Source organism: Oenanthe melanoleuca, chromosome 5 (genome assembly GCF_029582105.1).
Source record: "Oenanthe melanoleuca isolate GR-GAL-2019-014 chromosome 5, OMel1.0, whole genome shotgun sequence".
Taxonomy (NCBI): domain Eukaryota; kingdom Metazoa; phylum Chordata; class Aves; order Passeriformes; family Muscicapidae; genus Oenanthe; species Oenanthe melanoleuca.
In genome coordinates, this window is record NC_079339.1 from 7810365 (window position 1) to 7825997 (window position 15633).

General features: G+C 46.0%; 2 protein-coding genes across 2 annotated transcripts; both read right to left on the reverse strand.

Moving 5' to 3' along the window:
* Window positions 1–2837: 2837 nt before the first annotated feature.
* LOC130253864 (olfactory receptor 1019-like) lies at window positions 2838–3812 on the reverse strand. The gene has a single exon (XM_056492857.1). The coding sequence runs from the start codon at window positions 3780–3782 to the stop codon at window positions 2838–2840; it is 945 nt and encodes a 314-aa protein (XP_056348832.1). The 5' UTR covers window positions 3783–3812.
* A 4070-nt stretch (window positions 3813–7882) lies between these two features.
* Window positions 7883–14972, reverse strand: LOC130253953 (olfactory receptor 1052-like). The gene is made up of 4 exons (XM_056493012.1): window positions 14920–14972; window positions 11505–11634; window positions 9006–9096; window positions 7883–8916 (listed from the first exon to the last, which is right to left on the reverse strand). The coding sequence occupies exon 4, from the start codon at window positions 8875–8877 to the stop codon at window positions 7897–7899; it is 981 nt and encodes a 326-aa protein (XP_056348987.1). The 5' UTR covers window positions 8878–8916; window positions 9006–9096; window positions 11505–11634; window positions 14920–14972; the 3' UTR covers window positions 7883–7896.
* Window positions 14973–15633: the final 661 nt, after the last annotated feature.

Here is a 15633-nt window from a genome sequence, read left to right on the forward strand (position 1 = left end):
TAACAAGTGTTCCACCCAAAATTTAAGCACGTGTCTGTTTCCATAGGTGAAAGAATCCTTAACACCTGATATACACATAGTTGGGAACTGCTTGGGTCTGGAACAGGTCCTAAAAAAACCCTAAACCAACAGTTCTCCAAATCATGGCTTAATAAAAAAGGTACAGGGATGGCCACAACACTGGGGAGAGACCAGCAGTCCTTTATTCCCAGGCAGGCACTTATAATGGAAAACACCTCCTACTTTCTGCTCATCCTAACAAATTCCAAAGGATATTTGTTGTTTTTGAGGGCAAACTGAGTGCAGTCTTGCAACTTTCTTTCACAATTCAGGCCATCTGCATAAGCTCGGCAGACACTTCCCCCTCTTCCTCCTCTTCTCCACACCCCACATTTTGGTTTTCCCTCACCTGTTGACACCTTTTGGGGTGGGATGAGTTTGGACTCTGCAGAGGGATAAGCCTTGGCTGCAGCAGGGAAAGGTGGAAGCAGAAAACTTTTCCCTTCACTGTTGTGTTGTGGAGATGTTGTATTCTGAGGAGTTACATGAGAATTCGCTTCCATTTGAAAAGTAAATGGAAGGTGAGTAGTCTCCTTGTTCTCTGGGAAAAAACAGCAGAAGCAGAGATGTTTTAGGTCTAGGGGAAAGTGGGAAAGGTGGATTTGGACCTGGATGATGAAGTTTGAAGTTACATAATTAAACAATAAAGGGCTTGGCAAGAAAAAGATTTTGATATCAAAGTTGAGTGGGAAGGGATTTTACAGCTCATCCCATTCCAACCCCCTGCCATGGGCAGGGACACCTTCCACTAGACCAAGCCCGGTCCAACCTGGCCTTGGACACTTCCAGGAATGAGGCAGCCACAGCCTCTCTGGGCAACCTGTGCTAGGGCTCAGCATCCTCCCAGGGAAGGATTTCTTTCCTATATCCAGTGTAAACCCACACTCCTTCAGGTCAAGATTTTCAGGTTTAAATGAAGAATTGAGAAAGCCCACCAGTAGGTCTGAGCTCCAGGATCCCCAGCACCATACAGGTGCTCACAGCTATTTCCACCACAAGGGATGCTGCTCCCATTCCCAGAGCAAGAAGTGATCCTGGGAGACCAACCACTCTTTAAGGGATCACCAATTTAACAAGATCTTCTGGGCTTTGCCAAGAAAGTTTGTTAATCATCATCATGGAACTTCTCAGAGGGCTTTTCAACAACTTCTTTGATTCTCCTTAATGAGCCATGAGAGACTAATTAGTGAAGGAAAACAAGGAAGAAACTTTCTTCCTTGTTAAAGACAAAGTGAACTTGTCCAGCTGCTTTGTCAGATCCAGGCCCTGGAGCAAAAAATCTGGAGGGTCAATGTGTTGGCATGGACTATGTTAAGAGACTTTAAAGCTCATCCAGTGCCACCCCCTGCCATAGGCAGGGACACTTCCCACTATCCCAGACTGCTCCAACCTGGCCTTGGACATTTCCAGGGATGGGGCAGCCACAGCTTCCCTGGGAAATCTGGGCCAGGGCCTCACCAACCTTCCAGGGAAGAATTTCTTCCCCATATCCAACCTAAATGCTGTCAGTGTAAAGCCATTCCCCCTTGTCCTGCCACTCCAAGCCTTTTCCCAGAGTCCCTCTGCAGCTCTCCAGGAGCCCCTTTAGGCTCTCGAAGGGGCACTCAGGTCTCTCCTCTACAGACTGAGCTCAGACTTGGGTTAGTGCTGGCCTTGGCAGAGCTGGGTTAACAGTTGGGCTCTATGATCGTAGAGGGCTTTTCCAACTTAAAGGATTCTGGTATTCTGTAACTGTTTCTACCCCATGTTTGCTCCTGGTCAGCATTCCTGCCTCTCCCCTCTTTGCTCAGTTTCATTGTAGTTCCCATAGATGTTTTTCCTTCCTCTGTGGTTTATTTAGAGGGAAAAGCACACAATTGGCCCAAAGTAAGCAAAACCAATTTAGCAATAAAACCAAAATATGAACAAAATGCCAGGAAAGTGAGCAGGGGTTTTAATTCCACCATGATCCATAGGAGATGCCAGATGAGGGCTCTCTGCTCTTTGAGCAAGCTTGGGCCTTGGGTTGGGCCACTGCCCACCCTGTGGTGGCCCACAGGAAATTCCCCTTGGAATGAATGACTTTGGAAGTAGCTCCTTCAGCAGGAGACTTGCGCTGGTACGTAAACACCATGAGTTTCAGGAATTTCAATGGAAGCCTGAAGGTTTTTATATATATATATATATATATACACTTCTTTATATATAAATATATATATGTGCCAATTATATATAATATATAAATATGTATATATATACATATGTAAAATTTATAAGTAGAAAGATCTTAATATATATTTATGTATATAAAGAAAGTTTTAAATATAATTTCTTTATATTTTTTTATATGAAATAGATATAACTTTAAATATATATATAAATTTGTCCTTAAAATATATAATTGGCTTCTTGGCATCACAAGGAAGTAAAAAGAACTGGTGTAAGAAATGGAGAGTCAGGGTTTGGGAAACAGCTTGGGATTTAGAGAAGTGCTGCTAATTGGGAAGAAGGGAGAACACTTTAGAAACTCTCCTGCTGCATTTTATTTTTACATCATCCGGGATATGCTGCTGCCTAATAACCCAGAGAGTCAGATCCAGGTATCAGAAAGAGTCACAATCAGGTTTATGATAGAAAAGAGAAAAAAATATCTTTTTTTACATCCTAAAAGAAGCAAACGGCCATAGTAGCTGTAATCAGATTAAGAGTCCTTGGTCCTCAAGCTCTACAAGTGATCAAGAAGGGCTTGAATTCTTGAAATTAGAACATCACCAGGCAGCAAACACAAAAAGGAAATACTATTTTTCAGCTGAATGTTTCCTCCCCATCAGTCTCCAGAGCCCGGCCTTCACCTCCTGGTTCCTCAGGCTGTAGATGAAGGGGTTCAGCATGGGCGTCACCATGGTGTAGAACACAGAGGCCACCTTGTCTCGCTGCCGGGAGCTCCTGGAGCTGCGCCGGGAGTACATGGACAAGAGGCACCCGTAGAAGAGCAGCACGACAGCCAGGTGGGACGCGCAGGTGGAGAAGGCCTTGCGCTTCCCCGCGGCCGAGCGCGCGCCCAGGACGGCGGCCAGGATGAAGGCGTAGGAGAGGAGGATGGCCAGGATGGTGGCGGCCAGGTTGAAGCCGGCCATGATGAACATCCCCAGCTCGTTGGGCACCGGGTCCGTGCAGGACAGGGCGAAGAGCGGCGGCGCCTCGCAGTAGAAGTGGTCGATGACGTTGGGGCCGCAGAAGCGCAGCCCGAGGGCCAGGCTGGTGTGGAGGGCGGCGTTGGCGACCCCAGCCAGGCACGAGCCGGCCACCAGGAGCGCACAGGTCCCTGGGGACAGGGAGAGGGAGTAGAGCAGGGGCTGGCAGATGGCCACGTAGCGGTCGTAGGCCATGGCAGCCAGGAGGTAGCACTCGGTGGTGGCGAAGGCCACGTAGAAACAGAACTGCGTGAGGCACGCAGCGTGAGAAATGACCTTGTCCTCATCCAGGAGATCCCGGAGCAGCCTGGGAGTGATGCAGGAGGAATAGCAGAGGTCGAGGAAGGACAGGCTGCTCAGGAAGAAGTACATGGGGGTGTGGAGCTGGGCAAGCCGCCAGATCAACACCAGCAGCCCCAAGTTCCCCAGCAGGGTGATCACGTAGATCACCAAGAACACCACGAAGAGGGCAACCTGGACATTGCCCTGCTCAGAGAATCCCAAGAGGACAAAGTGAGCACTGGGGGTTCCATTTCCTTTGGCTGCCATCCTAACACAGGTGCTGTGGGAAAGCCAAGATGCAGAGTCAGGATATTTCTGCTTTCTGCACAAACATGTTATAAATGCCTGTGTTTTTATCAGCAAACACAGCCTGGAGATGCAAGAACTGCAAAATTTACTGTTTGGTTCAAATCCATTTTAAAGTAGACAAAGTTCATTACTGAGTTTGTTTTTATTGGTTTTAGTCTGGCTTAGCCACTGAATGGGTTTGATAAACCACTTTGCACAGTGCAACATTTATTTCACCTCTCAAAAAAGTTAAAGGGGTTGTTACTAACCGCATTCAAAGCATTAAACCCCATTTATCCTGACTTTAGAAATCATTATGAATTTGAAAAACAAACTGAAAACAACAAAAAACACCCAAAAAACAACCCCAAATCCCCTTGATTTAGAAGATCCAGAGGAGATAAAGCACCGGTGAGAGACCAGGACATCTTCAGAATTTTCTTTAGGAGAGTCAGAACAAATAAAAATAAAACTAATTTCTTCTCTTTCTTCCCATGAAGCTGAAATTCAGGTTCAAGTAAGAGATTTAGTGTATTATTAAAATGCTTAAAATATGGTGATACTTGTGTCATTCTGTGACAAGTGTGGAGAAAGAAAAGGATTTTAAAAGTCTGGAGGCCTCAAAAATGTTGTGGTGCCATGATGAACCAGGGGATTAATTAATATAATACAGTTCAACTAAACAGAAATAAATATACATAATTTGGGATATAATCCAGGTAGTACTGCTGATTGATTGATCTTCAAGGCCAGGTTGGACAGGGTTTGGAACAACCTGGGCCAGTGCAAGGTGTCCCTGCCCATGGATCATCACTGGAGGATATATCAGATCCCCTCCAACCCAAACCATGGATTCCATAATAAATTCCAGGCTTTCACCTCGGAGACCCTAAGCCTGGATGATTATTTGTTGTGAGAACAGGCTCCCATCTCAAACCCTTTCCTTGCAACAGATCAACTCCTTGCAGCCTTATTATGGGTAAATCTCACCTGTTTCCTCACATCTCGGGGCCCTTTTTGCTTGATCAGATTTCATCTCCCAGACCAAAATTTTCTGGAGAAATAAACCCAAATTTCTCCCAGTATTTGTATGGAAGACAGAAGTAATTTACCCTCACAAAGAGCATCAAAACTTGAGCAAAAATCCTGCTGCTTTTAGTCTTCATTCACAGGAACACCAAAGGGTTTGTCACTCCCCAGCCCTGGAGGAAGAAACTTCCCTTGGGAATGGATGACTTTGGAAGCAGCTCCTTAAGGAGGAGACCTGCACTGGTAAATAAACACAATTAGGTAAAATCAGCTCAATTAGTTTCAGGAAGTTAAATGGCAGCTTGAGGATTTATTTCCCACTATATAAATACATAAATATATGAACATTTTAAAATATACATAAAATAAATATAGAGGTTTATTTTATATATATAGTTATAGATATAATTACTAAACATATAAACATTTTCCTAATATATTATTTTATATATTATATATAATTTTTAATATTTAAATTTCATATATATTAAAATTTATCTCTTGGAATAGATAAATAATTTCCTGGGATCACAGGGAATTAAAAAGAACTGGTGTAAGAAATTGAGATTCAGGGATTGAGAGTCAGCCCAGGGTTTGAAGAAGTGTTGCAATTGCTAAATGAAATGAAAGGAAAACTGCAGGAACTCTCCTGCTGCAATTTATTTTTACTTTTTCTGGTGATAATGATGAGCTGAATTTAAGACTTTTAGGCTCAAATTGACCCTTTAGTCAATTTGCCCAGAGCGTGCCTCCTAATTCTGCTGATATGAGGAATATTCACCCAAAATTTTAGGAATGAAGGTTCAGATGTATTGGAGTACATGTTTTGCCATCAGGAAGGACCTTTGCAATTTCCTGGAGTTATTTGTTATTATATTCCATAAAAACCTCCATGGATAGGCTCCTGCTTCTGCAAACACTTAGGAAGGACAATTTTCCCCACTCAGCAAAAAATTGTCTCAAAACCACTTAAAATGTCACCCTCTCTGATTAATAAGATACTCACAGGTCCTTGAGCTGAAGTCCATAAGCTCCATCAGTCTGGCCAAAATCAGGAAGTTTTCATTACCATCCTCTAACGTCGCTGGAATATTTAAATTTTACCCCGTCCTCATGCGACCAATTACCACGGGGTCTCTGAGGCACCTGAGGCACAGAATGAGCCTTCCCCAAAGGCCCTGGGATCCATCCTGATGTTTCTCCCTGGAGTTTTAGGGATGGGATGCCCACAGCACATCAGAATTGATGCCTGCAGAGCCTGAGCAAGGCTGTTTGTGAACACAACACTGTCAAGAGGAAAACCAAAACAAGGATTTTTGCTAAAGGCTTGAATTTGAAAGATTTTTAATTTTTTCTCTGATTCCATATTTCTCTTTTCCCCTCACCCTCCCAAAGAAGCTTTTCTTCCCCTGTTCCTCCAGCTCTCAGTCAGAGGTTCATTACAGGAAATTGCAGGAAGTCACCTGAGTGGCTGTAATGCTTTTCTCCAGCTGCTGGTGGATGTCCTTGCACCCAGGAGGTATCAATGGGCCATTTCCATCTCAGTGGCCACCACAACCTCCACAGCTGCTCTCCTGTCTGGGACAATTATTCCGCATGGGCAATGCTCAGCATTTTCCCTTTTCCAAGCTTATCTGGTTCTCATCTGCCCATTTTTGACCAGGAAAGCTCATTTCAAAAGCCATTTGCAATGTGTGCTTCATAATAGGTTCAGGAGACTCAGTAAGCCAGCTAGAAAATCCTGGAAGGGCAGGGGTTAGAAGGGACCTTAACTGAAAGGTTTCTCAAACTATTATTCAAATATTAAATTTTTCTTCAAATATTTTTTTATTGCCAAACAATGGTTATAAGGCCCTGGAGCAAAAAGAGTTGCTCTGGAGCTTATGTTTTAAATGCCCTAATGTTTTATTGAATTAATAATTATGGGGGGTTTATGCTTTAAATAAAACATTAAAAATAATCTTTAGTCCTAATTCAAGAAAAATGTACAATCTTGTCTGCACCTAAATTAAACAATGTCCTAAGGGTGGCAGGGAGGAGCAGAAGAGTGGAAGAACAGGAGTTACATAAGGAGTAACCAGTTCATGGTCCTGATCAGAGTAATGGAATTGGTTAGGTTGGAAAAATCCTCTAGGATCATCAAGTCCACCCATTCCCACAGCAGTGCCAAGGTCACCAGTAATCCATGCCCCCAAGTACCACACCCACAGAGCTTTTAAATCCTTCCAGGGATGGGGATTCCACCACTGCCCTGGGCAGCCTGATTCAGGGCTGGACAGCCCTTTCCATGAAGGGATTTTCTCTCTATCCAACTGAAACCTCCCGTGGTGCAACTTGAGGATGTTGTCTCCACATCTGTGGATGTGTGAGTTGAAGACCTTTGGGGTCCCTGCCATGGGGGTTTAGCACAGCTGATAAAAGAGAAACAGGAGCATAAACAGCATAAACAGCTCAGGGGGATTGATCTAGGCAGCCAGACTAAATAACAACTTGGGAATTATCAGCAAGGTTTGGAAACAAAGGATTCAGCTGAGTGATCCTGAGTGCCTGTGAGTTTTGTGTCATCAATAAATCAGCAAACTACCTTTATCCTGCCTTGATTTAATCCAACTGAGCAGCTTCTCCTCCATCCCAAGTTGTTCTGTGTCTCTAGGAGAGTCCCATGAGTCTGGATTTTACCATGGACATGGCACAGGGTAAGATAATGCACTGATTGGAAGGTTTGGGTTTTTTTCACATATGCAGTGCTCATGCACCAATACATTAACATCAAATGTTACAGTATTCTGGAATGGTTTGGGTTGGAAATACCCTCAAAGCTCATTCAGTTCCAACCTCCTGCTGTGGGCAGGGTCAGCTTCCACTAGACTAGGTTGCTCCAAGCCTCATCCAAACACCAAATCTGGAATGAAATTATTTTCAGCTGATATTGAATCATCCAGCACATCATCTATATCAAAGTGCAGAAGGCCCCAGAAATGCATCTCTGACACATTTCACAAAACTCCCAGGGTATCACTACACTTCCATTGTATTTGGCCACAAAGTTAAAATACACCCAAGCTCATTTTATTTTCCTGAGTTTCTTCCAAGCCTCCTTCACCTCCTGGTTCCTCAGGCTGTAGATAAATGGGTTCAGCATGGGGGTCACCACAGTGTAGAGCACAGCAGCCCATTTATCTACTCCCCTGGAGGAATCTGACCTGGGGATTAAGTACATGAAAATCAATGCCCCATAGAAGGTGCTGATAGTGGTGAGGTGGGAGGCACAGGTGGCGAAGGCTTTGCGCTTGCCCTCAGCGGAGCTAATGCTCAGGACGGTGGAGATGATGGCCATGTAGGACAGCAGGACCACCAGGAGGGTGGGAACACCGAGCACACACGAAGCAGTCCTCAGGATGACGAGGCTGAGAGTGGTGTCAGAGGTGGAGCGTGAGATCAGCAGGGAGATGTCACAGAAGAACAGACCGATGGCGCTGGAGCCGCAGAAGAACAAGCTGGACATGCCGATGGCTTGTCCCACGCCATTGGCCAGCCCCAGGAGGTAGGAGCCGGTCACCAGCCGGGAGCAGCGCTCTGGGGACATGACAAGGGGGTAGAGCAGGGGGTGACAAACAGCCACGTACCGGTCATAGGCCATCGTAGCCAGCAGAAAGCACTCAGTGATCAGAAACAGGCCAATAGTGAACACCTGAGCCATGCACCAGGCATAGGCCATTCCCTTCTTCCCCAACAAAACCACAACCAGCAGCCTGGGGGTGATAATGGTGGAAGTGCAGAGGTTCACAAAAGCCAGGTTGCCCAGGAAATAATACATGGGGGAGTGGAGCAGGGGACTGGCTCTGATCAAAGTGATCATCCCCAAGTTCCCCAGGATGGTGACAAGGTAGGTGAGCAGGAATAGCAGGAACAGGGTGACCCGAGTTGCAGGGTCCTCAGCAAATCCTGCCAAGTTGAACTCAGTTGTTTGGGTGCAATTGCTTCCTTCAAAGTGTGTTGTCTGTGTGAACTCCTTGCTATCAGTTTCTTCCAGCTGGAAAGACATCTTTGTAGGAGGATCTGCTTGGAGACAATCCTACAAGATCTAAAACAAGAGTTTAGGTACAGTGCTGGGTAGAAGTCATGGCATGGGTAGGGAGAAGCTGCAGGTAACACAACCCTAAGGAGTTTTACCTTGGTGCTGCCTTCAATCCCCTGTGTGTGTTCAGTCTGGGACTTTGAAATCATCCAGCACGATCCGAAACATGGAGAAACCAAATAAAACCTGTAAAAGACAGCACAGAAATATTCATCCTTGTGTTGGCATCTGCCAAGCACCTGCTTTGTCTGTTTTCTCCATAGAATCCTGGAAGGGTTTGGGCTGGAAGGGATCTTGAAGACCATTTCATTGCATCCTGTGTCATGGGCAGGGACACCTTCCACAAGACCAGACTGTTCCAAGCCCCATCCAGTGTAGTCTTGAACACTTCCAGATAAGGGGCATCCAAAACTCCCTGACTATGAAGTTACCCCTCCCTTCTGATGCACTGGTTTGGCTCTAAAAGATTTTCCCAGCTCTTTACCCTGTTCCTGCAGTCCTCAAACAAAAACATGCAATACCCAAAGCTGAGCCATCTCCTCATGAAAATATTTCTTCTGGGTGAAAAAAAAAATAAAAATCACCTTTTGGATGTGCTTTATATCAGCAAAAGTAAGATCCATAAATGTTCCTTACAGGAAGGCTTCCCATCCTCATCCAGGAGCCCTTTGTGGTCAGTGAGAAGTACCCAGAGCAAGTGTTCCAATGGGGTGTCCTCACCACACACCTGCTGCAGATCATCTGGATTTGTTGCTAAACCCAGACTACGATGAGGAACTGGAGCCCAGGAGCCTCCAGGTAGGAGCTGAGATTAAGACTGAAGCTGTTTCTTCTTTGCAAGAGAAAACAATAGAAGATGGGTGGCTCAGCATGCACTGTCCTCGCTCCTGGTTCTCCAGGATGATCCTCCCCTACATCTCCACACTCTCCCTGCTTTCCTCCTGATGCTCTTCAAGGTGGATATTAAGGTGCCCTGCAGGTGGATTTAAAAAGGTACCACCATAAGCAAAGACCTTTTTCCATGTGGTTTGGGGATTCAGAGGCTCTTGGAGCCTCAGGAGAATGACAAAGCCCAAAGCAGGTTGTTATCTCTTCTCTGAGCTTCTGAGTTTGGAGGCGATTCACAGAGGAGATGATCTCACCTTGAGTAAGCCGCATGGCTTTGGGGACGGCCCAGAGCAACCACAGTGCAAAGCCTCACCTGTTTGGTCCAATTTTTGAGCATTTCAGAGGTTTTCAGCTCTACAAATGCCATGTTTGGCCTTATGACACCAAGGAGCAGACAGAGACCTCACTGGTAGGCCACAATCCCATGGGAGCCAGTGTCCATCAGCAGTTCCAGTCACCAGAGATGATGAACCACCTTTCTACCCATTCTAAATTCCTTAGACGAAACCACAGCTTACCTGTCCCATCCCTGGAAGTGCTCAAGGTCAGGTTGGAGCAATCCAGTCTAGACAAAGGTGCCCCTGCTCATGGCAGGGGTTGGAACAAGATGAGCTTTAAGGTCCTTTCCAACCCAAACCATTCCAGGATTCCATCCAGGAAGACTGGCTGCAAGAATCCAGGAGAATCGCAGAATATGCTAAGTTGGAAGGGATCCACAAGGATCATCAAGTCCAGCTCTCAGCCCTGTACAAACCCATCCCCAAGAGTCACATCATGTGCCCAAGAAACACCTCTTGAACTGTGTCTGGCTGGTGCTGTGACCACTGCTCTGGGGATCCAGTTCCAGTGCCCAACCACCCTCTGGGAGAAGAAGCTTTTTCTTACATCCAACCTAAACACAGCTTCAGGCCGTTCCCTTAGGCCCTGTCACAGGGGAGATCAGTGCTTGCCCTCCCTCTTCCCCTCATGAGGAAATTGTAGCTGCCATGAGGTCTGACCTCAGTCTCCTCCAGACCAAGTACCCTTAACTGCTCCTCATATGGCTTCTCCTCAAGGCCCTTCACCATCTTTATTGCCCTCTTTTGGACCCTCTCTAATAGTTTAATATCTGTGTTGTATTGTGGTGCCCAGAACTGCCCCCAGGACTCAAGGTCAGGCCACACCAGTGGGTTACCTTGTCATAAAAGGAAATCAGGTTTGATAAGCAGGACTTACAAAGCCATGCTGGCTGTAACTCATGACTGTTGTCCTCCAAGTGTTTTTCAATAGCTCCCAGAATCTCCTTCTCCATAACTCTTCCAGGCACTGAAGCGAGCCTGACAGGCCTGTAGTTTCCAGGTCCTCCTCCCTGCCCTTCTTGAGAACTGGGGCAATTTCCAATCATCTGGAACCTCTCCAGATTCCCAAGACCACTCAAAAATGAGAGAGGTTTTTCAAGGACATAAGCAGCTCTTTGAAGATTCTTGGATGAATCCCATTAGGCCCCATGGATTTGCAGGGATCCAGCTGGAGCAGCAGCTTCTACACAATTTCAAACCTGTCTTGTTACCAGAGGTTCTACCCACTGCCCCTTCAGCACAAGGCAAAAATCCCACTTCTGTGCTAGCTCCAAACACAGAACAGGACCAGCTGCCTTTTACTGATGGGGAAGGAAAATGCCCAGTTTACAGGAATAGACAGTGCACAAAAATCAATAAAGACCATACCTTTGGAATTGGGAATTGGAATTCCCCTGAGCAGGAATAGGCATTGTAATGCCCCAGGCTCCAAGTCTGGTTCCCAGCAGAAGCAAAGGTCTGAGCTGACAGATGTCTCTGGATCTCAGGTTTCCTGTGCCTGTGATGGGAACAGCCACTGGACTTGGAACAATTCCACCTGGCATGCAAATAGATCCCAAATGGAATAATAAACTAACATTGATGTTTCCAGTCTGAGTGACACCAACTTCAAAACTTTCATCTCCTGGCCTTTGGGGTTCACTAGAAAAATAAATACATTGAATAAGAGCATGGGCAGTCCTCAAGCAGACACACAGGCTGATCTCACAGCCTTGTAGCTCTGTCAGACACTGATCATACCTCAAGTTTTCCTCTAGGATAACCAGTTGCACTGGGTACATTCACATTCCACCTTGGACACCTCACCAATTTCCATGGCACAGTCAGAAGGCATTTACTCAGCTGAAGAGATGCAGATGGTACAAGAGGTTTCTAAAGCTGTTAAGTTCAGCAAGTCAGACCAAATCACAGGTGTCCAAACCCAGGGATGGGCTCCTGCCATAGCCTGGGCTAGGAAACAGATGGGGAATCCTTTAACCTCTGCAGGGAGCAAGGGATAATTGCTGTTTTAACATTTCCTGGTTGGGCTGCAGAGTGAGAAAAATAGAGATGGAAATATGAAGCTGTAAAGCCAGGCTGTATAGTAAAATCAAATATAGTCTGGCTAAGGTATGGTTTGCAGCCTCCCCCTGGCTCAAAACATCCCAATGCATTAAGAAAAGGAAGGGATGCAGAATTAAATGCTCCTTTGACACCATGGCATGTCAAAGCCCTTTCCAGAGGCTGGAAATAATTTCTAGTTTACAGAACTTTGCCAAGAGATTCTCCTTTTGTTTTCTGTTGTTCCAAGCAATGCCAAGCAGAGAGATGGCCATGGACCAGGGATGAACAACCTCACTGCTCCCACTCTCCAAACACTGAGGGAAATCCCCTACCCAAGCAAGGGACAACATATCCAGTACTGATCTTTCAAAGATTTGGATAGTTTCATGTTATGGGTGACATTCTGTGCTTCCAGCCTGTGATATCCCAACAGCCAATGCCATTCCGAGAAGTCCAGGAAAAGCCTGAATTCTCCCTGTGCTGCCCCATCCCCACCCCAACAATCTAATCATCCTTCTCCTCTTCTAAACAAGCTTTTGCCATGAATATTCCAACCAATCCGTTAAACAAGCAGGAATCAGTCCAACTAGAAAGACAGAACCCTTCTCCCTGACACATCAGATCCATTGCTTCATAGAATGATGGAGAAAACAACACATTTTTCTCAGTGAGACAGGGCAAAACCAGAAAAGGCTGAATCATTTCTCAGATCTTTCAGCTGCACAATTACCTTAAAAAGAGGTACTACAGGCCAGCATGGACATCCATGGATCCACTGGCTTTCACCATGAAAAACCCAACTGCTTGACCTTGGTTTCCATCACAGCTTGGGAATATTGTGTCAAGTTCACCCCTTGCAATACCAACACTCGACCCCCAGGTGTGGACTGGACACAGAAATCACTGCTCCCTGGGCTATAAATTATCCTTTAAAATGACAGACCTACCAAGAAGACTCAGCTTTGCAATATCTACAAATGCACCTTTTCCTTAGGAAAATTTCGCCTCAGTTGAATTTTGCCCTTCAGCTCAGAGGGCAGATTCTGCTGAAATCTGCCTGGAGAACACACTATTATTTAATGCACTAGTGTTTAGATCAAACTTGGACAAGACAAGCTTAATTAAAAGTGTCTGCTTTGGCACCTTTCCACACCCAGGGTGGCGATGACCAGTCTCTTGGGGGCTGGAGGCTGGCATTGGCTGTGTGGAGATGATCCATCTCTGTGGCTGCATCAAATTATCTTTGCCACATGTTCTACCTGAGATTTATCTGCAAAACACACTTTCCTATTCAGATTCATTTCTAAGCTGTTAAGAAGACACTTCCTTGATTTTGAACATGCCTAGAGCTCAAATGGCCATGTGGAATAAAAAACACACACAAGATGGACAAAAGCACCAAATCTTCTCTACAGAGAATGAAAATGCAAACACTATAAAGTTCCAGACATCCTGAGGGTATTATCATAAATATCCTTTCACCAACGCTTCCCTGAGCAGGAAATTCCTACATTTCCCAACACTGACTTCCACATGAGCTTTAATAAGTTATTTTAATAATTTTTAATTGTTATTGACAATAAATATATCCTAGGCCACTTTTTTCACTGTACATCATGATACCAACTCTCTCACCTACTTCTAAAACAGACTGAAAAATTTCACTACATTTTCTAAGTACTCTACAAGCAATGAAGGAGCTAAATGCAGCAGCCTCTATGGATTTTAATCTACCACAGCTGAAGTAATTTCTAACAAGTCTTTAACAGAGGGAATTAGTTAGCTGCTAGAGGAGACTGTCTAGTAGAAAGATGCCAGGGGCTGCCTGATTGCGTTAAGGTTAGGAAAGCTTAAGCTAGACAAAATAATTCACATTTCCCAAAAGCTGCCTCTACTTTCCATATCTGTTCTTAAGAACTTGATGGTGACATCCATGGAAATTTTACCATTGAACTTGTTACATAAATCAGCCAAGAAGATAAACCACAAAGGATTGATTTTTTCCAAGTGAAAGGTGAATGAACAACTTCAGCATTGCACTCAGTCCAGCTTCAACCACATCACGGTGTTCAGACACCTTTACCTGTAAAGGTTTCAGTACGTAACTTCCACTTCTCAGGAGGAGGCTGAAATATCAAAACCACACCCACAATCCTACCCCAGGCAGAGATGCAGGACCAGCAGCAGCTCCTGGAAAGGGAACGGAGCATTCCAGCTCCTGTCCCAAACACTGAACCCAGCCAGAGTCACACACAAGAGACAAGGTCTGGAGAAATGAAGCAGGAAAACATCTGTGCCTCCCATTCCCAACACACACTAAATCCTCCCTGAGAGTATAAACCTTACTCTTACCTATATAAACTCATAGACTCAACAAAGTTTTGTTTTGTAGAGAAGCTTCCCAAGGCAATTCTCTCTCCCATTAGGAGCAAAACTCTATATCAAGTCCATGACCAAGGCTGGAAATTAAAACAGAATGTGCAAAAAGCACTAATGCAGCACCAAAAAGATCAGAAAAAAACAGCAGTTAGAGCAACCTTTGCATCCTAACCCTGTACGGGGGGAACCACTGGGATCCTGAAGCAAACCCGGAGAGACCCAGCCCCTTGCTCAAATATGGCTTCACCTGGGACCACCCAGCAGCTACTCCCCAGCACACCATACGGACACATTATACCAGACTCAAACATTACTAGAGGTATGACACCTTAAAAACAAGTAAGTCAAAACAGCTCCCTACTGTAAAAACCCTCATGAGGCGCACACGCGCGCACACTACCCGCGGAGCCCGAACGCTCCCCCTTGCGGCACCGGTCCTTATGAGCGCTCGCCCGGCTCACGATTGGCGGGCGCGCTGAGGCGCCGGCAGCGCTGATTGGTCGGCGGTGGCCGAGCCTCGTCCCGCTGCGCGCGAGGGCTCGGGAGCGCCGCGAGGTCCGCGGGCCTCCCTCGGTCCCTGTTCAGCGGCCGAACCCAGGGATCGGAGGTGGGGAGGAGAGGGGGAAATGAATTTGGGTGAGTCCCCTAGCGTCCCTGATCTAATGCCGTGCTGTCACCCCATTCCGGTTTACACCGGGACCGGCCGGGGGCCTCGCACGGACACGGCCCGGGCGCCCTGGGGCAGCGCCCCCTGGCGGCCGCTAGGGCGTGCTGCAGCCCCACTGCGGCTCGCGGAGCTCATGAGTTAAGAACTGGGAGAAGAACACTCTAAGGGCAAAACAGGTTCAAATTTAAAGGTATGAGGTTAATTTATTACTAACAGAGTCAGAGAATGATAGCGAGAAGTAAAATAAGGTTTAAAACACTTCCCCCGCCCCGAGCCCCCCTCTGTCCTACCGACAGTGCAGGGAGACGGGGCGTGGGGATTTTGGTCACTTCATTATTTCTCCTGCTTGCTCGGGAAGAGGAGTTTCTTCTTTGCTGTGCTGTGGGGTCCCTCACACGGGTAAAGAGT

Bases quoted from the DNA above. Each gene is read 5' to 3' on its own strand.
- LOC130253864 (XM_056492857.1), bottom strand. From the start codon at position 3,782: ATGGCAGCCAAAGGAAATGGAACCCCCAGTGCTCACTTTGTCCTCTTG.
- LOC130253953 (XM_056493012.1), bottom strand. From the start codon at position 8,877: ATGTCTTTCCAGCTGGAAGAAACTGATAGCAAGGAGTTCACACAGACA.